Below are 22,996 nucleotides of genomic sequence, written 5' to 3'. Positions count from 1 at the left end.
GAACAAAAGGGGTCCCAAGACAGACCCTTGGGGAACACCTGACAGGACATCAAGATTTTGCGATTGACAACCGTTAGTTTCTACAAACTGCGTTCTGTTCGTCAGATACGCAGAAATCCAGTTCACAAGGCGGGGAGAAGTTCCTACACACTGCAGTTTTTTTAGTAGTTGATAGTGCGGTACCCTATCAAAAGCTTTTGACAGATCCAAAAATATCGCATCAATTTGTTTCCTTTTGTTGATAGCAGTGGCGAAGTCATGTACAACTGATACGAGTTGAGTCGTGGTTGATAGCTTTTTTTCTGAACCCATGCTGAAAGCTGGCTAATATGTTATTGGATTCTAAAAACGAAGTTATGTGGCTGGAAATTATGTGTTCGAGCAGTTTGCAGCAACTGCTGATTAATGATATCGGCCTGTAGTTCGCAGCCAGCAGTTTGCTCCCGTCCTTGTGCACCGGCACAACCTTCCCACACTTAAGGGCGTGTGCCTCCCCACTTCTGGCTTCCCCTTCGGTGGTGTCATGTCACCTCCAGAAACTTCTGCCTTCATGCTGGATGAAATGTCTGGACTCGTATATATTGAGTGGGCCGTTACGTTGCCCGTAAATGGATTATAATATGTCAGCCTCTTTGCCCACTTCCTAGTAGGTTTAGGTTGCGCCAGATTTCACCGCCCTGCTTAAGTTGAATTGCAAAGGGTTCACAGTTTGTAGCCATCAGTTTCACAAGCGAAGCGATACGGATACGCTTTTAAAGCGAACCCTGAGAGTTTTGATCCTCTGAATATATTGAGTGATCTTATTTTATCCTACATGCCCACATTGCTTGGTGATAGGTGCGGGGAGAAAATTGGGTTAGAAGGGCTGGAGAAATCGTATGCTTGTCTTTTTAGAATTAGGCAAGTTGGCACTAGCTACCGCATGTTACAAAGGGTACAACCATTAACGGGACATTTCTTCGTAAGAGTAATGTTTGCCTGAGTCTAAAAGAAACTGCCAGAATTAACAACTAACCACGATCTCAAGCACAATTTCTGAAAGTAGCCAATCTTGTTTAGCGAGTGACGTCCCAGCTTGGATGTGAGAGGCGTACGTCACAGATCTAAAAAGACCGAAAACATATTTTCAACAACTCTTATACTAGAAGTACAAGTAACACGTCCCTCTAAAATGTCAGAGCATCACATATCCACGCAACAAAATTACTCCATTTGAAACCGCGCCGATATTTAGAGACAAAAATAAAACAGACTCCCGAAAAGCACGAAAATAATAAGAAGAGGCAAAGATTGAATTCCTAGGAAAAGACAAAACCCTCTGGCATCACAAGAAGGAAAAAGGTGGCGTTCTCCAAAGTGCTTTAAAGCCCGAGAGCACAAGATCCCCCACGCGCTCCTCGTCTCAGGCTCACGTTGTGGAACCGCAGCTCGCAGCGGCAAGACCTGGCAAAACCGCATTAGCGCCAATTTCCCACTCCGGAGGACGCGGACTATCCGCGGGTCGTCTGCGGCCTACGAGCACCACGTGAGCGGCGCAAAGAGACACAAATAACGCCTTCGGGCCGAGGCAGTCTCCCCAAAGGCGAAAGGGTGGGGAGTTCGCCGAGAGCGGGCGGCTAAAAGCCCCACGTGCGTCTAAGTTGGCGAGGACGTCTTAGAACAATGACAATCGGATTAGCGCCTGAGCCCCTTGGGGCTGCGGGTTACCCCGATAGGCTATATAACCCGCGCTCGGCTACGGAGAACATGCAACAGGCGCTCCTCGCGGCAGGAGCTACACACAGAGCAAGGCGGGGGCATGGAGCTGCGGGGCCACGATGCTCAGGTGAGCTGGACGGTGCGGCCGAGATATACCTTGGTCAAGACGGATTGCAGCATCGCGTGCCTCAGAAACAGGTCGCCTGGTCGAATGGAATACGTCGTGACATAAGCTGTAAGAATCGACAAAACTGAGAGCGAGGTGACCTCTGGTGGTTCACCGTCTCTAGGACCTCTCTACAGTGCCTGTGTATTTTCGGTTAGTGTCCCACTATTTTAGCAGTTGCAGATATTTGCAGCATAGATAACAAAAAATCCGAAACACAATCCAATTTTGTCAAAGAGCAATTGTGTTTATTTATGGAATTAATGTGCAACGCCATGGTTTCACACGTTGCGTTGTACTATATTGTTACAATTTAAAAAAAGCCCGTTCGTCTACTTTCCCGCACAACACTCGGAGAGCCAATCAGCACAACTTACAGAGGCAGCTCAGCGAATGAGGATGCCGAAACATCTGTTTAGACAAAAAAACGCAGTCTGAGTTGTGACATGAAGCAATGCATTGCTTAAAGTCACAACCCAGACAACTTTTTTTGGTGTAAACATATGTTTCGGCATCGTAATTCACTGAGCTGCCTCCGTAAGTTGCGGTGATTGGCTCTCTGAGTGTTGTGCGGGAAAGTAGACGCGCGGACTTTTTTTAGAGTGATATATATATGCTCGTTTTTCTAGCAAGCTACAATGCACAATTCTTAAGATTCACCCAAGGCGTTCCTAATGTTCCCAGCGAGACGCTTGCATAAAGCTCGTGACAGAGTTAAAATATCTTTTTTTCTGAGGGAAAAGATTTTTTACTAAACATATATAAAATGAAAAGCCAAAATGGCGACGGAATGATTGACGAATCTGTACGGCAAACATCACGAACATAATCACTCAATCATACACCGCGTTGTTCTTTAAAGCCGAGGTCACATATCTCATTCATCATACAAAAGAATCTGCAGACGTCAGTCATCTTGATATCCGTGGTTTGAATGCCGCGTGCCATGTTTTCTCCTTGAACTAATTGTCACGCGGCATTCGAAGCCCGGATCTCGCGGTGACTCGCATTTGAATCTGTATGCAGACTGTCTTTGGTATGATGTATAAGCAGTGTGACTCCGTCTTAAGCGACTACTGCCGCATACTTTTCCCGCGACAAGCGTAATCCTCCGATTTCGACGACTTGATTTGTTATACATTTTCTCTTGCCTCGACTTCATAAAGGATCAGAAGGTTTTCAAGGCGCTTAGCAAGTGGGACTGAGCTCGCACGCGAGGCAGGTTTCTCGGAGTTTCGCTCGTGGTTTAGCTCATAGAATGCTTGAGGTGGTTTTGGAAGCGTTGCACGCACGACGCACTGATGTACTGGCACTCATGTACTGACACAATTACGTTGAGAGCCACACTTCGTCTTTCGAGAACAAGATACCTGCGCTTTCATTCGCCTCCTTTTAGTGGCGCCGAGAAAGTACGTCGGGTTGTGGATGACACGGTCCCGGATTCCATTCTCGCTGCGCCGTTGACGAAGTTTCGCTAATTATGATTAAGTGTTATTAAATATGACTAAGTATGTTTGTATATGATTTGTATATTTGTGCATTCCCTGCTATGGGCTACGTATGCTTTATTTTGCTTTGGCCTGAGTGAACCACTTTCCGTCCCAATCGAGCGTGATGGTTTTCGCGTGAAATCCAGCCTATAAACAGACAATCAGTGAATAAGATACGTTTTAATTAGGTAAACAAAAAAACTTATAACTCGGCAGGTCTATACTCTATTCAATAACCTGGAAAATGATGGTGCCTGTTCCGCTGCCTCGGTTTATAGTCGAGCTTGCCAGATGGTTTGTACTGCAGCATAAACTTTGTAACAACTTCGCTTCACCTAACTCTGGTCGCAGTCCATGTTATCAGTCAATGGAACCAATCAAGCAGCGTGAAATGCGCAGCGTCAAGGCGTTCGTCGTCCTTCTGTGCGTATTCTATCGCCAACGCTATCACGGGCTGAACCAATCGTTCGTGTCTGTACGTCTTCCAGGCTTTGGCTGCGCTCTGCAGTATGAGGAAACGAGGTATAGCATACTAGGCGCTCGCTTGCTCTCATAAAATCCTAAGACAGAATGACACGTGAAGATGTCCATCAGAAGCGAGATCTAGCGAAATAAGAATATGACGGCGTTTTCAAAGAACAGATTTAGCGGCAATTGTGGTTTTGATGCTAGTGCTGGGCTGCGCTTACGCACATCTCCATTCACAAAATTGCAGAATGGAACAAAAACGGAGACATATCCCAGGCTTCGCTCGAAAGACGTGGTGTACATATTATACTTGAACGTGCACATATTTTTCGCCTGTTAATCGCCTCGTATTTTTCTTTCTTATTTTGATACTTAATTCAATAACATTTCTTTAAAGGGACAATGAAGGCAATTTCGGAGATCTTTTTGGCGATTGAACTGCGTTCCAGGCACGTCTCAGGCCACGTTGCCCAAATTTCAGCCGAAACCGGCGCTTGTGTGCCCCGCAAATCAATTAAACAGTCGCGGTAATAATCGTACCGGGATCGACTGGGGCGACGCCCCAAGAGTTGCGGGAGAAGCCAGGAGAAGCGGAGATCACGTGACCGATGCGGGGCCAAGGAGCGCGACGTCACAAGAGACGCGTCAGCGATTGGTCGAAACGAGAAACGTGCCCTCGGTCAACTAGTATCTAGTAACGTTGCCCTCGGTCACGTTTTGGTTCGCGATTTTTAGAAATACTGTTCTAATTTCCGCTTGAATAACCATCAAAAGTATAAATTGGATCGGAAATGATTACTAGATCGTAAAAAAAGCAACATCATTGTTTTTTTCTTTGCTACGCTGGACGCGAAACCGGCAACGAGCAACTATGGGCCAACAAAATAAAATAAAAAAAAACACGGTACTCGTTACTACTCGAAAGATTTTGCAAAATGGTAGCTGTAGATGGCTGTTCTAACGGTCGACTGAAGACCAGTATTCGTTCGGGCGACGCTAGTTTTCACGTGTGGGTTGCTGTTCGTGTTCTTTGACGACGAAAAGAGGACGTCCGCGGAGGGACCGGATCCCGGAACGGCGGGATCGCTGCCGCTTTCCCTTCGGCATCTCCCCCGCGTCCGCCCTTCGGCATGCGGGCCGCTCGTGCGGTCTCCGTCGGGTGATGGCAGAGGCCGCCACGCACGTACTCCCGTTCCGTTGGTGTTCGGTCACTGAACGAAAGCTCGAACTCGCTCGCGAAAGCGGCATTCGTCCATGTTGACAGAGTCGGCGCAACGACCGCGCCACCGCGCTGCTATAACCCACCGCGGTAGCCAGAGTCTCGATCTCCTAAATACTGCCGATACCGACTATTCACACTTGACGTCACTCCTACGTCACCTCCGTTTTCGGAGGCGTCGGAGGCCCAGAAGCGAGACTGGAGATGTTTCGGTTTCTTTACTTCTTTCGTAGGCTCACAAATACGCGTCATAAATGTCTACAAAAAATTGGGCGGCATGCTATGTTCCCAAGAAGCATTAAAACACCATTTGAAAAAATTAAATAAAATCGTCTTCATTGTCCCTTTAAGGTAGAGCTCACAAAGCCTAAAGGGAACACGCGAAGCGTGTGTTTTCTCATGGCAGTGCTGTCCTGGGGGAAGCAAGAGACAGCTCCTCGGCGTAGCATCTCAGATAGTTTGTTGAGTGGTACGTCATGAAATCGTGGCTCGGCTTCCGCCAAAGTAAGACTTCCATAAAACAAAAATGGGCCGAAATGATTGCTGCCGTTACGCTGATTCTGGAAAAAATGCGTTAGCCTTTCGCGCAGCGGTTGAATACAACAAAGCATGATGAATGCAGCCTGTCAGCACTTTTCCGCGGGGCGAACATTATCAAATCCCCTCTTCTTTCTGGAGCAAGCAGGTCAGGTCATTTAGAGTGTGCATAAAGGGCGACGGCCACACAGGATTGCCTGGTTATGGAGAGCGACGGTGTGACGTAACATCTAGCGACCGGGGTGCGGTAATGGACAGCGGGGCTAGAGCGTACTTGGGCCGCGGGCGGGGCGCCGGGAGGCGGTGTGCACGGGTGGCCCAAGGGGGGTTAATATTTTGTAATGAGCCATCCGCAGACTGCCGCCGCGAACCCGGGGGGGGGGGGGGGGGGGGGGCTAGCACGCGCCTTAATGATACGCCCGCCGTTCCCCACTGTGCGGCGCCGAAATTGGCGAAGGGGGCCGTCACCGGCGATCTTGGGTGGGTCGCTGAGTGTTTACGTCACGGCGTCGTTCCCTATAACCAGCCAATCCAGTGCAGCCTCCGTCGCTATGCGTCCCGTCGCCAAGCCTCTCGCAATATGCACCCCGTCGCCATCTGTCGGCGCTTGCAGGAGGTATTTCCTAGTCTGTTTCCTCAGGCAGTGGGGCTGTGTCGTTAACCTGTGGTGACGTTGCGAGCTTTATATCCGTGTGCTTCAAACCAGTCCAAGGTCAGCCCATGTGCCAAGGCACTAATGCCAAGGCCTTAAAAAAACACAGTGCGCGTGTTCCATTTAAGATTGGTGATCTTGGTGATTGGTGAATGTTACGTACGCATGGGACGAAGTTCGAGGGGAGAGATACAGATTGTCGGAATGATCAGCATCTTCAGGGCGATGACATTTAAAGAATAAGCATTCGAACCTACACTTTATTAACCTGAACGCAAGAAGTATTGTTAATAAAACTGCTGAATTAGAATATATTCTCCTTACTAGAAAACCAGACCTGGTTGTTATTACTGAATCTTGGCTCCATCCCTCGATAAATGACAGTGAAATAATCCCACCAAACTATAACATACTAAGAAACGATAGAGCGAGCAGGGGGGAGGCGTTGCCATTGTTATAAGATCTGGCATTCAATATGTTCGGTTGGACGATATCGAAAACAATGAATCAGTATGGTGCACTATTCAAATTAACAATATGCGCGTAATAGTTGGTAGAATTTATCGTCCCCCAAACGCTGACATTACTTTTTTGGAAGACATAAAAGAATACCTTCTGCTTCACGTTAAAACCACAATAAAGTAATTCTTGCTGGCGATTTTAACTTGGCCCATGTCGATTGGAGAGCACTACATGCGGGATCGAGTGAGGGCGAAAGTTCAGAAGCGCTACTTGATATCGCTTTCACTTTTGATCTCGATCAACTCGTATATGAACCCACAAGACTTCAGGGTTCTTCACAATCTATACTGGATCTTGTTCTTGTGAGCCACGACTTCTCTGAAAATAGTACCACTGATGTTTGCGATGGTATTAGCGACCATAATATGGTGGTCGTTTCTCTTCCATTAAAAATGACGTACCGTAACTCGACACGTACTGTTCCCGTTTATGACTTTCTTAATGCGGACGACGTTTCTATATTAGATCACCTAGAACTCTCCCTCGACTCATTTCGGCAGCTTTCAGAAACTCAGAATGTGTGCATGAACGACTTGTGGAACTCATTTAAAGGAATAATTGAATATTGCGTTGCTAAATATGTTCCAACAAAACACAAAAAAATAAACAAGAAGAACCCCTGGATCACACGTGAGATCATTCATATCGGCTGCAAAATTTCCCGGCTACGGAAAAACATAAAGAGGAACCCTTCCCTGGCATATAAGCAACTTCCTTGCAAATTGAACCAAACCAATAAAGAAATGGTGTCCTCAGCAAAGTCAACATACTACAGCTATACACTACCAAATTTTTTGTCATCCTCGCCAAAAAAAGTCTGGAGATACCTTCAACCTAAACGGAAAATATCAAATAACTTTTTAATTCACGGTAATTTCACCCAAGAAGCGTCTCTTATTGCAGAGGCTCTGAATAGTAACTTTGTATCAGTCTTTACCTCTGATAATCATTCGTTGCCACCAATCGAAAGTTTAGATCATATTCCAAGGATTGCCGAGCTGCACATTTCTGAAGAAGGTATACTGGCTCGTTTACTAAACCTTGATGAAAAGAAAAGCCCCGGTCCCGACTTGATTCCCACAGCATTCCTAAAACGCTACGCGGAGTGGATCTCTAAATACCTTCGCATTATTTTTCAACAATCTTTATTGCTCGGGTCACTGCCTGATAATTGGAAGGTTTCGAGAATCGTTCCTATCTTTAAATCCGGAAATGGAACAGACGTTGCGAACTATAGACCAATTTCATTAACGTCACAGTGTTGCAAAATTCTAGAACATATCATATGCTCACATATTACTAATCACCTCGAAAACCACTCGTTATTAACAAAAGAACAACATGGTTTCAGAAAAGGCCTTTTAACCGTAACACAACTACTGGAAACAACACATGAATTTAGTGAGTGTATAAATAAACGTTCTCAAGTTGATATCATATTTCTAGACTTCGCGAAGGCATTCGACAAGGTTTCACTCGACAAACTTCTCGCTAAATTAAACGTTGTTCTTAAATCTGACTCATTATTGAAACGGTTTGAACACTACCTAAAGGGAAGGCAACAGTTCGTAACATACAGCAATAAAGCTTCAGTTACATCGCCCGTAACCTCGGGAGTACCTCAAGGGACAGTTCTGGCACCCATGTTGTTTTACTATTCATCAATGATATAATTACCGACATAAATGTTCGCATAAAATTGTTCGCAAATGACTGTGTCTTATATACTGAAGTAAAATCGCGCAACGACCAGATAGCATTAAACAGTAACCCTAAACAAAATTTACAAGTGGTGCAGCGATTGGCAAATGACATTAAATGAAAACAAATGTGTGTGTATGACTATTTCACGTAAGAAACTCCCCTTGACCTCAATTATGAGTTATCTGCTCACAAACTAAACAAGGTAACAACCTTCAAATATCTAGGCGTAATTTTTTCTTCTGAACTTAAATGGGACCTTCACATTGATTACATTGTAAAGAGAGCCAACAGTAAGTTATGGTTTCTGAAACGAACCTTGCCGGGTGCACCGCCTTCTACAAAATTGCTTGCTTATAAAACTTTAATCCGACCACTTCTTGAATAACCAACGACGCTGGCACCAGTGCCAGCGTCGTTTGGGGCCCTTTCACACAAAAGAACGTAAACAAACTAGAGATGATTCAGAGAAAAGCTCTTAGGTTTATCTTTAACAAATTCGGAAGAAAGAACTCACCATCAAAATTAATGCTTCAAACGGATTTAACATCGCTGTCATCCAGAAGAAAGAGCCCGGTTAAAAATGCGTTATCTAATCGTGAATGGAGCCATAAGAATACCTCAAGATAAATATATCGCTTTTTCCCAAAGGACCAACACTCGATTCACACACCCGAAAACAATTATTGAATATCACTCTCGGGTAGATGTGTTTAAGTACTCTTTTTTTTCCGCGTACTGTATCCGATTGGAACAAACTACCTCGAGATATAGTCAACTGTGAGTGTGTTTCCTCGTTTCTTGAGCAACTGTTATCAACTGTATAAATATGATTTTCTTTTTACAATCGGCGCCTCACTGTCAAAGGCGTTCCACTGTTAAAACTATTGTGTCATATTTGCTACTGTCTGCAAGATAATCTTTTATCTATTTGTTCATGTACTGCTATGGTGTATACTTGCCGACACACTGCTGTCAATTGTAGCTCAGAGTTTCTTTCGCGACATCCTGGTGGCGGGGGCCTACACTTACATTGCAAGCATCTTGTATACATAGTGCTTCATTCTTGTGCCACTCCTATTATTCCATGTATTGGAATAATAGTATTGATAAATAAAAAAAAAATAAAAAAAACTAAGCACAGTCGAGAGGGTGTTTCCAACTCCTCTTCAGGGCAAACGGTGCAAAGCAGTGGCGTCAGCCATTTAAGATGTTTAATACGCGAGGATTGCCTTCGCATTTGCACTTTCGCTTTGTGTCGACGTAAGGCGCGACACTGTTAAGGCCGAACCCCATAGGGCGTATTGCCGGCGTATTTACGGGCGTTTTGGCGGACGTAATCCCGTCGTATAGCGGGCCGCCGGGACGAGTGCTTCCTCGACGCCTCGAGGTCGGCGTAATTACGCGCGTATTCGGCGATCCGACCGAGACATATCTCGGCGCTCCGGCATATTACGGCGTGGCGTATCCGGAAGCGTACTGCGCGGTGCCGGCCAGTCAGCTCCCGAGTGGACAGCCGGAAGTTGCTCGAGGATCAGCTTGCCTAGCTATGCGGCCGACTGGCTGGCTTGACTCAACCGCCGAAATGGGAGCTCGCTTGGCACGTTCGACGGTTTATTGGTGAACTGTACGAAATCGTTATATCTTTTTGAAACGAGTGATGAGCAACTGAGACAGAAGGAAATACCATCTATGTAGCGGGCCATGTGGAAAAATTATTAAAGGAAGGGTCTTGAACAGGAGATCGCGGCCGTCCTCCAGCGGGGACTTGTTGGCAACTCGGCGATTGCAAGGAACATTTATGAGACATGCATTAGCAAACTAGGCTTTCGTAGTTGATTAACATTTCTGTCCCCTTGCGGAACACGATATTAAAGCAGCCGATCTTGATTTTGGTTCCTCTCATAAAAGTCGCGAGTCGGGCTACACTGCACAAAACGCCGAGGAGACGTCGACGAATAGCGCCGTGTGTGGTTTGGCGACCTTCCCCTCTTCCATTCTGTGAAAAAAGCGCCTGCCAAATACCGTGATTACGCCCGCTGAAACGCGCGTATATTCGTCCAGAATACGCCCAATGCGGGTCGGTTTTTAGTACAAACAAACGTTCACCAGTTTTTTTGTTTTTCTTTTGCGTTAGAATTTATAGTTTCGGTGCATACAGTCGTCTTTCGTTTGGACGGTGGTGGTTTGGTCGGGACTGGTTTCATGAAAACGCGGTGCGGTTCCCGGCATGCTCTTTCGCTCCGCTCGTTTGCTCGCTTCGTCCACATTCCCTGGTTCTTGCAAGAGACGCGATGGGCACGATGACATGAGGCACGGCTTCCCAAGCATGTGCCGTGGGTGTCGCGCACGCGCCGCCCTGCATCTCCTGAATCACTCGGAAGCGCGGGGCGCGCGGTCCTGGTCGTCGTTGTTGTCATGTCGTCTGGTAGCTCACCGCCACTTTTAAACTGCGCTCGCGTTATACATTTAATGCAACTACACATATCTAAGTGGCGCCCCCCGTTTACGAAGGTTCAAAAAGCTTTCTGCTCGTCATACTTCTGTGTAAGATCGGCATTTTGCGAACACGGAGCGAACAGAATGCGAACCGTAAGCGGTGATCGAGGGAAGCTGTGCTGGTTGCATACGAAACCGCCGATGCCCGAGAGAACAGACTGCCTTCCCGATGGCAACGGTAAACAGACCGTTGCGAGGTAGGAATTCCCATCCTTCGCTGAGTCGGAACCCGCTGCACTAAATGCTAACGTATTTCTTCGAGAATCAGCGTACCGACAGCAGCGATTTTGGCATCATTTTTATTTTTCTGTCTGCTTCTTAGAATCGAAGGCCTTTCGCCAAAATCACCAGTGTGGTAGCAAGTGCTTAGTTGAGGCACCAACCTAAGCGGTGATCTTTGATGCCCGCCAATGCAAGCTCGAAGTAAAATCCCAAAAAGCGCCAATGCCGTGTTCGCGCTAATATTGTCGAGCAGATACATGGATTGAAGTAGCATGGCTACGAGCACAAGCTTGTAGCTTTTAAACGCGCTCGACGGTAATTCCGACAGCACGCTGCTGCACCTGCGGACTTTTCTTATAGCCACGGCAAAGATCAGGAGTTGTTGTAACTATCCAGTGTCATTCCTTCGACTTGAATATCCGGCAGAAACTATTGGATACACGAAAGCATGGATACCTTAGCACTAGATTTAGTTATCCGAAATCAGTGCCGAAACCAATAAGCCCAACTTTAAAATGCAATCCGCTTAAGCTTTTTGTCTATGGAACATGCATCCCCTGCTACCACGCCCACCTGCACGCGACTGCACACTTTTCACAGGGTCGCTATAATGTCGCTGCAAAGGGGCAGCAAAGGTACGGCGAAGTGAGTGGCAACTTTCGATGAAATACGATTTCGCTGGTTTACGGCTGGGGAAAAGTTATCTTAGCGGATCGCCGAACAAATCCGTAGTGCCATCATCTTTGTTTGTAGTTTATACAAGCAAAGCTTATGTATCCTATACCACGGCCGGACTGGAAGCGCGCGCTCACTTTCTCTTCTTACGGCCTTTGCAGTTGGCGCAATCGCCAACTCCAGCCGCAATTTGCGGGGGCGCTGTCACCTCACCCCTGGGTTACCCTTTGCCGTTTGCGCAGATCGCGTCTGACAGTGCATCTCAGCGCTGTCGTAACTTGTGGCAGCGATTTTTTTAGCCTTTGACACCTGATCCTTACGTTTAGACCCTCAGCCACCATCTAATGCGCTTCTGATGAGTCCAAAACGGTGAATATTTGGCCACATCTCCGAGAGATTCGTGAGTAAAAAGTAGTAAGTAGAGACAGTGAATTCGCGGGAAAGCTATACTCGTCTCTACCTCCAGGACTTCTGTTGGAACTCAAAAAGAGAAAGAGACGGAGCCCTTCTACGTGGAGGAACTTTAAATGATCAATAATTCATACACTCTCGTGAAATGTAAGCAGGCCCAATCTATATATTACCGTGGTCTGCATCATCGTTTCATAGGCCGCAAATGAAGTCAGTCAGCTGCTCTAGACGAGGATGTAGTAGTCTATACAATTTCGCACAGTGCATATTACAGACTAAAGCTCTTCCTTTAGAGTTTGTGCACATATCCAGCTGAATTTTCGTCACAGGGGAACGCAGTTTGCTGACAACACTGCCTGTCGGTAGAGTGACTTAAATCGAAGTGAAGTTCAATAAACCGTTGTCAAAACAACAACCTACGAAGCTCGAACACCAGCGCAAAGCACCTCAAAGGGATTCTCCGAGAGGGGTTAAGTGGAGTGAGGTGGTTGCGCCCCTGGCGGCAAGCAAGTGAACTACACACGGAGAAAAAATGCTATTGACTCCCGGGCGATTGCAACGGCCGTAAGAAAAGAAAGAGAGCGCGCGCTTCCAGTCCGGCCGTGTCTATACATAACTGCGGCGCCATAATTTTAGTTTCTTTTAGTGTGTACAAGCAAAAAAAATAATAATTTCCACCGTATATACACTGCAGCTTCTCTACCGGATCGGGAGGAAATAATTTCCTGATTGGGACACTTGCCTCGAATACGAAGTTTCCGGATTGGTCCGCTTGCCAAGTAAAAAAAAAAGGAGAAAACACTCAAAGGCATGTCCACCTTCGAAAATTGGGAAAAACATACATTGTAATTGTATTCCTACACTCTAAAAATGTCTGCGTGTATACTTACCCAAAAAACACTTGAAGAGCCAATCTCTGTGATCTACAAAATCAGCTCAACAAATGATGAAGCGCAAGAACCGTTTAGACCTAAAAATGTAACCTGCACTGTGGCATTACGCAATGCAGAGCGGCACGCTTGCATTGCGTAAAGCCACAGCGCAGACTTAATTTTGAGGTCTAAACGGATGTTCCGCCTCTTCATTCGCTGAGCTTTTTTCTTCAGTCCTACAACCTTACAGACCATTTCTAGAACTTCAAACCGCTGCCTCTCGTATTTAGGTGTAATGCCGGCAACACGAGCAGAGGTGACTGCTTGAATCTGTGTAGAGTACAACAAAAGTGATCTGGAAACGACATCCGGCAAAGTCAAGGACTCGCCATCTAAACTTGAAACTTCCTCTGAGCTGAGCATCGTACCGATGTGCGGTCGTGTATCACTACTGCGTAATGTACATTAAAGAGCCCATAGTAGCAGTTGTGTTCCACTGGCTACATTTATCTTCGACATGCGTAACAATGTCGCCATCTTTCTGGCAGACTAACGAGTAATTATTTACTTTCCTTTGCAAGTCAAAAGTTCAAGAAAGTGTCCCATTTTGTGTTCCATGAGCATAAGCCATAGATCATATCAATAGAGCATGTGATGCCCGAATGTGAACAATGGGTGCTGCAGCAAATATTGGCTAAATATACTGACGTCCATCTGGAGGTCCTAATGTGCATTGGTGTTTGAGGCACAGCTGACCAAATCACCAAGGTAACCAGGGTATAGACCTTTTCACCCTCCTCCGCATGGGCGCTACCATCTTGGAATCACGTGACGCGGCAGCAATTAGGTTGCTTCAACTTGCTGCTCCGCTCTCCCCTCCGCGCCTTGACGGATGCGTTGTATTCGTGTTTATCGTCGGGTTTCACCGCGCTTGCTTGCCTTACTTCGGAAACTGCAGTCCGCTACGTCTACTCGGCGACTCCTGAGGTTTGTTTACTGATAGTAGCCAGACATTCTCAGTAAGAAGCGCGTATATTTATATCGCGCATTTAGGATCGCAAGGCGCCAAGAATAGTTAGCTCAAGGAGACTATCTGTATTCCCTGAAAGTATCGTTCTTTGTATTCATAATATATCGAAAACAGTTTCTTTTGATTATGTGAGGAATCTCGCGGAGGAGGTAGACAACAAACGTTTAACTTGTACTTTATCTGAGGCTAAAAGTAAAGGTACGTAAACATCAAGCGATTTGTTTGTTCAAACTATCACACCTACATGTGTATGAGGTTCTCAATCTCCTTTTTCGACGTAGACATTCGGTTGGTCGGTTTACTATGAAGTTTAAGAAATTGTATATCATGCTCGCTCCCATTTCGACAGTCATTTAAATGACTTCTTGATTACATTAAGACAACCAATGCCCTCCACTTAATTTACTTAACACAAAGGTTGGGACTTCCCCCGTAAGAAACTTCCACAAATAACTTAACAGTAGCGAGTTTTAGAATAGCGTGCACAAAGAAATAACGTCGTTTCTATTTGCAAATACAAAACGCGGTTTGGGTTCGGTGCATGCGCAATAATGACCACGCTTTTTTTTTGTTTTTTGCTTACGTTGTTTTACCTTTTGCCAGTATCTAAAATCCCCCTCCCTCCCCCCCCCCCAAAAAAAAAAAAATAAAAAGAAGAGCCGTCTTAATAACAATATTTGAGTCCAGGATTGTCGATGGCGAATAGGGGTTTACTTTTGTGGCTGGCTACACCGGAATTTATAAAGCGAATTTGTGCTAAGAAATAAATATTTGTTCACACAGGTCCGCCAACTGGGGCCTATAGCGCTAAAATTCAGCCAAACTTTCCGAGGTGTCTCTCCTTCTGTGCCCTTTAATTTTATTTGGCCAATTTTACGGAAGACAAATGCCAGATTTAATTTGAAGGGCCTGTCACTTATATCATATCCTGAGTAAGCAAATGTTCATATAAAAAATGTATCTCCTGGGGCGAATATCGCGAAATGCTGCTTAAGAGTACTTTAGCAGGATTGATAATTTAAGAAATTTCCTACACAGCCTGTCAAAACATGCTCGAGTACTAAATTAAAAAAGAGGCCGAGACGATATTTTTTGTTTATATCAATTTTCTGCGTCATTACACGATACCTTTTTATTCTGCGAAGTTCACTAAAGGCTGGGTGTCCACGAAAACCAAACAGTGAGTTGTAAACTCGCGAGTTCATCTGTTCTGGCCGATTCAGAATATTGCTAACCAAGCTGTCGATATGCTTCCCCCCTTTACATTCACATGTCAATTTTTTTATTAGTTTGTTTTTCTGGAAACTGGTGTCATCGGGTACGGTTATACACGATGGTAATCTTCCCTGTACATCAGTCAGGCGTTTCGCAACCGACCATAATCAGATACATCAAAGGAGTTGGTAAAAAGAGCCCACAATTTAATCTAAAATACACCTCGTAGTCATCAAAGTGGCTCAATACTACTGTTTCATTGGTTGTGTGCTACCAGGAAAATAATCGTATCGCAAAGCTAAGCAAAAACAGCGTAAAACAGCAACATAGCCGCGCTCACGTTGAAACCGAAACCAACCAAATTGAAGCAACCTAATGGCGCCGAGTGCGTCAGCGCCCTCTGTCCGCCGGTGAGGCGACTACTACAATGAAAAGGTCTATTGGTAGCGTCTACAACGAGTACGTAATCAGCGTTATACTCTCATGTGAGTATGTTCCTGCGAGTTTAAACATCACCTCTTATGTCATATGCATATATATTGAAATTTTTTTATTGATATGTTTCTCTCCCAAATAAAATAACCAATTAAACGATAATTATCGTCAGTACAAACACTCACTTTCTTTTCTTCTTTTTCTTTCCCTCTCTCAGTTTAAGTAATGTCTAAGCGAAGAAAGCACTAATACTTATTAAAACTTCTGCAAGGAAAGTTCAAATTGCGCTTATACCTTCGGCTGCTTTTCATCACTATTAACGCTCACGTCTGTCATCGTTATTATGAACAAGGTATGTTCACCATGTTGCTATCAAAACGAGCCTCACTACTTTGGCTTTGAAGGTTTAATGGTAGCCTTGAGACTTTCAGAGATAGAAAACACTGAGGCTCTGCAAATGCTACATTGTTAAAATAAATTATCTGTACTTCTACTCTGTACGACGACCTATCGCTGCCAATCAAGAAACAAGTTACCTTACAAAGTTGTCAACCTGCTAGGCTGTGCTGTTCTCACGACAAGGTTACAACTACTTTGCTGAAAGAAACGTCGGAAGATCTTGTTCGACCAAGTAACAGTCTGGGGCGGCTTCCTCTTGCCAGATTTGCAGCACGTAGGACGTGCTGTTGTGACTGACTGTACGCCTGCAATAATTTCCAACAAATCCCATTTTATGATTAGTTTTGTGAGGTCAGGAACACAAACAAGAAACTTGCATTCTATGACGATTTTGTCAGGCTGCAGGTGATAAACTATTTCCGAATAAAAAAGGCACCGAACGAACAATCCTTTCGAAGCTAGAGTAACTCATTCGAAACGGCCTCCCACAGGCCATAATAAAATTATTCAAATTGTACGAGACCAATTAAAAGTCAAGAATAGCTATGCACGGCCCGGGCAGGGTACCACCAAAGAACACGCGATAGTCAGATGGTGGAAGAAGACGAGCGCGTGTGCCTAAATTGAGAAAAAAAAACGAGGCTGTATTGCTGCGGTTGCTTGGCGGCAGACCATGTCGAAATTCGATAGCGTTTCTTGTTCTCTATGGAAGGTATAGACCAGGGGTGGCCAGGCGGACCTGGCCTAAGAGCCGCAAGCAAAACCACGGAACTTCTAAGAGCCGCGGGTGGGGGGGGGGGGGGGGGGGGGGGAGGGGGGGAGGGTTAATTTTTTTTAGATGCGGAGCATCTCTTGCTCGGGTCGTTGTCCCGCGGCGTCGTAGTCCGCACTCACACTACGCATGCGCAACTCTCCTCCTTAACTCTCTCCAACAGCTGCGCGTTACTCTCTCCGCTCTCTCTCTCTACCAGCTGCGTGCACTTCGCGTGCGTTCGCTTCTACTCACACCGCGCGCGCCTGCGCAACTCTCCTCCTGTAGTCTCCTCTCCTTCAAGTGTGAATATAAGCAGCGGTAGCCGCTGCGCGCATTCAGCGAAAGCTTGCGCTGGGAACCTCCTGGGTTCGATCCCCGCCGCCCCCGCCCGTTTCGATCTGGATGAGTTTCGTACCGGCACGCGTTCGTGTGATCCCTACTGCGTGATGCACGTTAAAAACCCCAGGTTAGCAGTTGTACCGCACTGGCCAAATTTCTCATCTACAGCTAAGAGACCGATTACCCGTTGAGGCGCATCTCCATCAAGGCTGTATAAACATAAGAGCAAGCCAATTTTTTTTTTGCGCGCATTCAGTTCACCGTTGTTGACTCCACTTCACTCCGTTCTTCCGATGAAGTGTGATGGAAGCAATAACAGTCCCGTCAGTTAGTGGGTTGGCGCAAGCAAGCGTCAGCACCCCCCACAAACTAAGAGTAACGGTACGTCCACTGAAGACAAAGCTGCGCAGCGAAGGGCACGCGACGCTGAGCGCAAACGCTTGAAGTGAGCGGCAGACCCTGAACTGCGGCAACGAGAAGCGGCGTCCATTCGTCAACGTCGAGCGGCGGATGCTGAACTACGACAACGTGAAGCAGCGGCGGTTCGAGAACGTCGAGCAGCAGAACCTGAGGTTCGGGACCGTGAAGTTCAACGTAAACGTACGAAGCGAGCGGCGGAACCCGACCTTCGAGAACGGGAAGCCGCGTTGGTTTGTGAACGTCGAGCAGCAGAACCTGAGGTTCGGGACCGTGAAGTTCAACAACGTTACTAACACCGTTAATAACGATCCGCGATGCTCCGCATCACCCCATGGTTCCCCTCGGGAAGATGGTGTAATTGTTTTTTTAGAGCCTGATTGTACGTGTGGGAGCACAAGGCTGTACGACTGTACGTATGGGAGCACAAGGCTGCCAAACTGCAAGCTGCATTAAAACTTGTGTTTGGGCGAGTTGGTTCATACTGATTTAAAAGGTTAAAAAGCGCAACACAACAAGGACAATGAAGACACGAAGACGACAGGACGGGCGCGGGTAGCGCCCGTCCTGTCGTCTTCGTGTCTTCGCGTCCTGTCGTTTTAAATGCAAGCTGCAGTGTGCTTTATTCTGAAATCCTTTCTTTGTTTACTTTTTTTTTCCTGGGGAGACGCGGAAAGGGGCGAAGGAGGGGGGGGGGGAAGGATGGGGGGGAGGGGCTCCCCTCACGAAGGATGTGCGAGCCGCACTTGAACCAGCAAAGAGCCGCATGCGGCTCGTGAGCCGCGGCTTGGCCACCCCTGGTATAGACCGACTCATGATTACAAACAAACTGGAGTGCCCTTAACGGACGCTACCCGCGCCGCGCATGCACAGTGGAGTGTGGACAAGAGGCTCGCCGTCGCCCATAAACAAACCATTGAAATGCAACGTTGTCGGCGTCGGTGCGAGTCCCCGTGTTCTTTATCGCGTTGGAATTGTTGATTCTACGTCTTCTGCAGTGCCTGACTACTTGAGCGGACTCAGCAAAATTAACGATGCTCTTTACACCGCAAAACTTTGCGTGAATAATGTGACATGCGGTGATTCATTCCGCGTGGACACCGCAGTATGGACGCTAAAACCTGATACTCTCCGCTCTTCATTTTGAGTTGCGACGTCGCCCGGGCTGCAAAATCATGACCCACAGCTGAGATGGTTGACGTCGATACTGAAAATCGCAAGCAGAATCAGACCAAGTGAATCAGCCATAACAAGTCGGTGGTGGCCACTGGTAACAATGATCAACATCTTGCATCTAGAGTTTACATCAAGCGTACTTGCTCCAACCATTTTCAAGCTTAAAAGCCTTTTTTAGGCCTGCACTTACTTCTCACCGCAATTACCGGGTCAACATTTGGTCTGCGGGCCGCTGTCATTTGAAAGAGCAGACGACAAGCAGAAACGTTTGAAAGAGCACACGACACTTCGAACAATCAGGCGGTTGTTTTAACTTGAAGTCGTACTGAACGTAGTCCTCAGGTGGTCCGTACAACATGACTGTTTTCACGCGTTCATGTTGGAATAAAATGAATAAATCTGATGATTACAATTATCTGTAAATTCAACCCTAAGTGCTTTCCGCCCAACCAATTGTGGTCCGACGCCGTCTGGCTTTTCTTTTTCACGGCACTTATCCACGTTCTCGGACGAACCGAGCACATGAAAACTGACCTTTAAACCTTTCCCGACTCTTTTGGTACAGCCTCAGTCGCGGCGTTTTGACGAGAAGGCAGGTATTTGTCTGGTATCTTGCAGAAAAATACAGGAATGCACATCTTGTGCATGGTGACTTCCGTCCGCAGCCCCAGACCGGAAGTGCGCCGGACGCGCCACTACCGCGCCGTGACCTAACAGAGCTGACTTCGTGCATATTCCTCTAGGCAAACGTTGCTCTCTCCTCCCCCCCCCCCCTCCCCCCGGCGCCTCTTCGCCACGTTGAACACGGTCGTATTCATTATGTCGCCACTTCTGTTCCGACTGTTGCCAGTTCTTTGACAAACTACGCCGAAGAACCGGATTCAAATTTCGCTGGCTCAGATCATTTTGCTATTCGCCGCTTCTGTTCAGCCATCGCCTCTTCAGTCCACTCGTTCCTCTTGCAAGACATTGTGAAGATTGAGACACATTCAGTGAGCGCCTCATTCCGCGACCCGTGGATGCCCGCGATAAAAAGAGGAGCAGGATAAATCGAGAGGAGGCCAAATTGTTTCGTGTGGGTAATGTGTTCTGTGCATGGTTGGGATAAACAGCTCGGTAAACGCAGACGAAGGAACAACACAACCTGCTATCCGTGTACATTTTATTTGGTCTGTGTTTACAGAGTTGCTCATCCCCGTCATGTACAACGTTTACCAACTGTTCCAATTTGCTACCCTAAGTTTCTTAAGGTGTGGCGGAAAAAAAACTTTTATTCCTCGGATAACTGTTTTGACATTTGGTTCTTTATATGTAACTACCACTAGTTGCCTATCCGACAATAGTGCAAGCATATCTGCTTGCGTCTTAGTTGTCAAGTGGATTTTCTTATATATGAAAGGGTTTGCTAAAGCAATATATGTTTTTGTTTTCAACAGGAACTTCGGTTCCTATGGACCCTGCTGGCAACCACGTTCCTGATGAGCATGGGAGGGCTGTGCCAGGATGTGGACAGCGGCAGCGGTGACCTGGGCAGATCGTCCAGGGTCGGCGAGAGCTTCATTCGCTGGAACATCTCACCCGCCACGCTGCAGCACATGCGTTCGGAGTCCTTCAAGCGCCAGTTCAGCCCCTGGGGTGGCAAGAGAGGCGTCCTGGACCAGGCACTGCCAACCGCGCACCGCCTCTCTGGGCCGCTGTATCTTTACAAGGCGCTCCACTCGCCCAGAGCAATGGGTGAGCGACGAGGCGACAAGCAGCCCGAGGACGAGGCCTTCAATCCGTGGGGTGGCAAGCGAGAGAACGACAAGGACAAGGAACTGTCCTTCAACCCATGGGGAGGGAAAAGGGGAAGTTTTAGTTCCTGGGGAGGCAAGCGAGACACCTTTGGTTCATGGGGAGGCAAGCGGGACACCTTTGGTCCGTGGGGAGGCAAGCGGGACACCTTTGGTCCGTGGGGAGGTAAACGGGATACTTTTGGTCCGTGGGGAGGAAAAAGGGACACCTTTGGTCCGTGGGGAGGCAAGCGGTACACCTTTGGGCCCTGGGGAGGCAAGAGGCAGGACAAAGAGAGCGGCTTCAATCCCTGGGGAGGAAAAAGGGAGGATCCTTTTAACCCCTGGGGTGGTAAAGAAGAAGACAAGAACGCGTTTTCACCTTGGGGAGGAAAGAGGGACCAAAACTTCAATCCCTGGGGGGGCAAAAAGACGACTAAGGACAGCACCTTCTCGCCCTGGGGTGGGAAAAGAGAAGGTCCCTTTAACCCCTGGGGCGGGAAGAAGGGGGACAGCGACACTGCGTTCGCCCCATGGGGAGGCAAGCGAGACAACAACTTCAATCCATGGGGAGGCAAGAGGGACAATGACAACAAGGACAGCTCCTTCAGTCCCTGGGGAGGAAAGAGGGAATCCTTCGGAGTTCAAGCATTGGATCCAGACAGCCTGGAGGACCACAGCCCCTCTCGAAACAAGCGAGATTCTTCGTCTCGTGTTCCAAAGACGAAGAATTCTGCCCAGAGTACCATAAGGAGTGTGGCAAAAGCCTTCTGAGTACATTTCGTTAGACTTTCAAAGATAAATAGTCTGGCTCAATAGCGAGAAAGCTTGAATACCAACCGCCGCCGATACACACAATATGACAGACGTTTTCTTCCAGGTGTGGCCACCCTCGCCACGTCGAACCGAAGTTTTCGCACACACAAAAAAATAAATAAGCCCATTAAAAATGTGCGCGAATAAAGGTTCTTTCTGGAGGTGTATCTCCTTTTTATTTCAAAGGTTCTGGCGTCATTTGATATATTTCGTCAACCGCATGGCGCAGGCGTCCTTTTGTTGTGAGCACATAAAGCTGCTCATCCCATTTTGTCTCTCAGTGCTTTTATCTTGTCGCCAAAAAATCCACCTGTGAAAACAATATTAGGTTGATTATTGTCTGAATTAATTTAGAAACATTAGGGTGCGTATATTCTAAGCACTCACATGATACTTTTGTGTTAGTTTCCTGGGGGGGCTTGGGAGGGGCGTTGTTTTTTTACGCCCGTGATATATCATTTGTTGAACGGGAGAATTTTATTTCATATATATATATATATGTTTTATGGGCTGTTAATAAATGAGGAACGAGCCTTGCACCGGCTTCCTGGCTCACGTTACTGTAGTCATGTGCTGTGCGCGGCACAGTGTGGACACGGCATCGGCGCTTTTTCAAGTGTAGCTCAAACAGGGCACTGTTGAGAACTAAGTTTTACTGCCTCACTTAGAGCCCCAAATAATACTGAAAGAATAAACAGAGGGACGGACAGAACAACGCATCTTTCGTGCTTTCGTGCCTCGTTCCGTCCAGCTCTCTGTTATTCCACTGTCCGTCTCTCTGCTTAATATTTCAGTATTATTTAGTTTACCAACGCTGACGTCTAACTTAGAGCCCCAAATTAGCATTTTTCACAGCACCAGTATATTCTTCGGAAAACTTTTAGTTCGTCGAGAAAAGCAGGCAAAATAATGGCTTAGAGCATTTTGGTATTTAAAAAAAAAAAAAAAAAGAAAGCTTGGCAGCCAAAGGGATTCGGGCACGTGATAAGCCACCCAGCGTTTGCCGCCGCCTGGCCACTTTATGAAGTTGGAAACAGTTGCGTTCAAAGCAAGCGCTCGAATTGGAGTCCATCTACAAAAACGCACATCATCAGTCGGCTCCGCATGGAACACAACACGCGCTCGAGCATTTCAGGTTGAACTGCGGCACAGGCGGCGACGATTCTTTGTTTCAGGCTGTCCACGCTAATGGGTTCCGTGGCGTAGACTTCATTCTTCACATAACCCCAAAGAAAAAAATCTAACGGGCTCAGATCTGGCGATCGTGCCAGCCACGGTACTCGACCACTGCGTCCAATCCACTGCTCTGGAAAAGTTCGGTGTAGAAATCGAACAGCACGCGAAGAAGAATGCGCCGGAGCGCCGCCCTGTTGAAACCACGTCTCCTTCAGCACGCTGAGAGGCAGGCCAGCAATAAACTCTACCACGACTCCCTCAAGGATTCTCCCCGTGTATAGTTTTCCGTTCAGGGTGCCGTCAAATAAATATGGGCCAATGATTTTATCATTAAA

At 46.9% G+C, this 22,996-nt stretch overlaps 1 protein-coding gene across 1 annotated transcript; it reads left to right on the top strand.

The window, feature by feature from the left end:
- Positions 1-1,742: 1,742 nt before the first annotated feature.
- Positions 1,743-21,666, top strand: LOC115310415 (protein RNA-directed DNA methylation 3). The gene is made up of 2 exons (XM_029968788.2): positions 1,743-1,825; positions 20,334-21,666. Exons 1-2 carry the CDS (start codon positions 1,799-1,801, stop codon positions 21,441-21,443), a joined length of 1,137 nt encoding a protein of 378 aa, XP_029824648.2. The 5' UTR covers positions 1,743-1,798; the 3' UTR covers positions 21,444-21,666.
- Positions 21,667-22,996: the final 1,330 nt, after the last annotated feature.

Source organism: Ixodes scapularis, unplaced genomic scaffold, assembly GCF_016920785.2.
Source record: "Ixodes scapularis isolate PalLabHiFi unplaced genomic scaffold, ASM1692078v2 PGA_scaffold0__279_contigs__length_252992795, whole genome shotgun sequence".
NCBI lineage: Eukaryota > Metazoa > Arthropoda > Arachnida > Ixodida > Ixodidae > Ixodes > Ixodes scapularis.
This window is presented reverse-complemented; position numbering and strand designations above follow the sequence as displayed.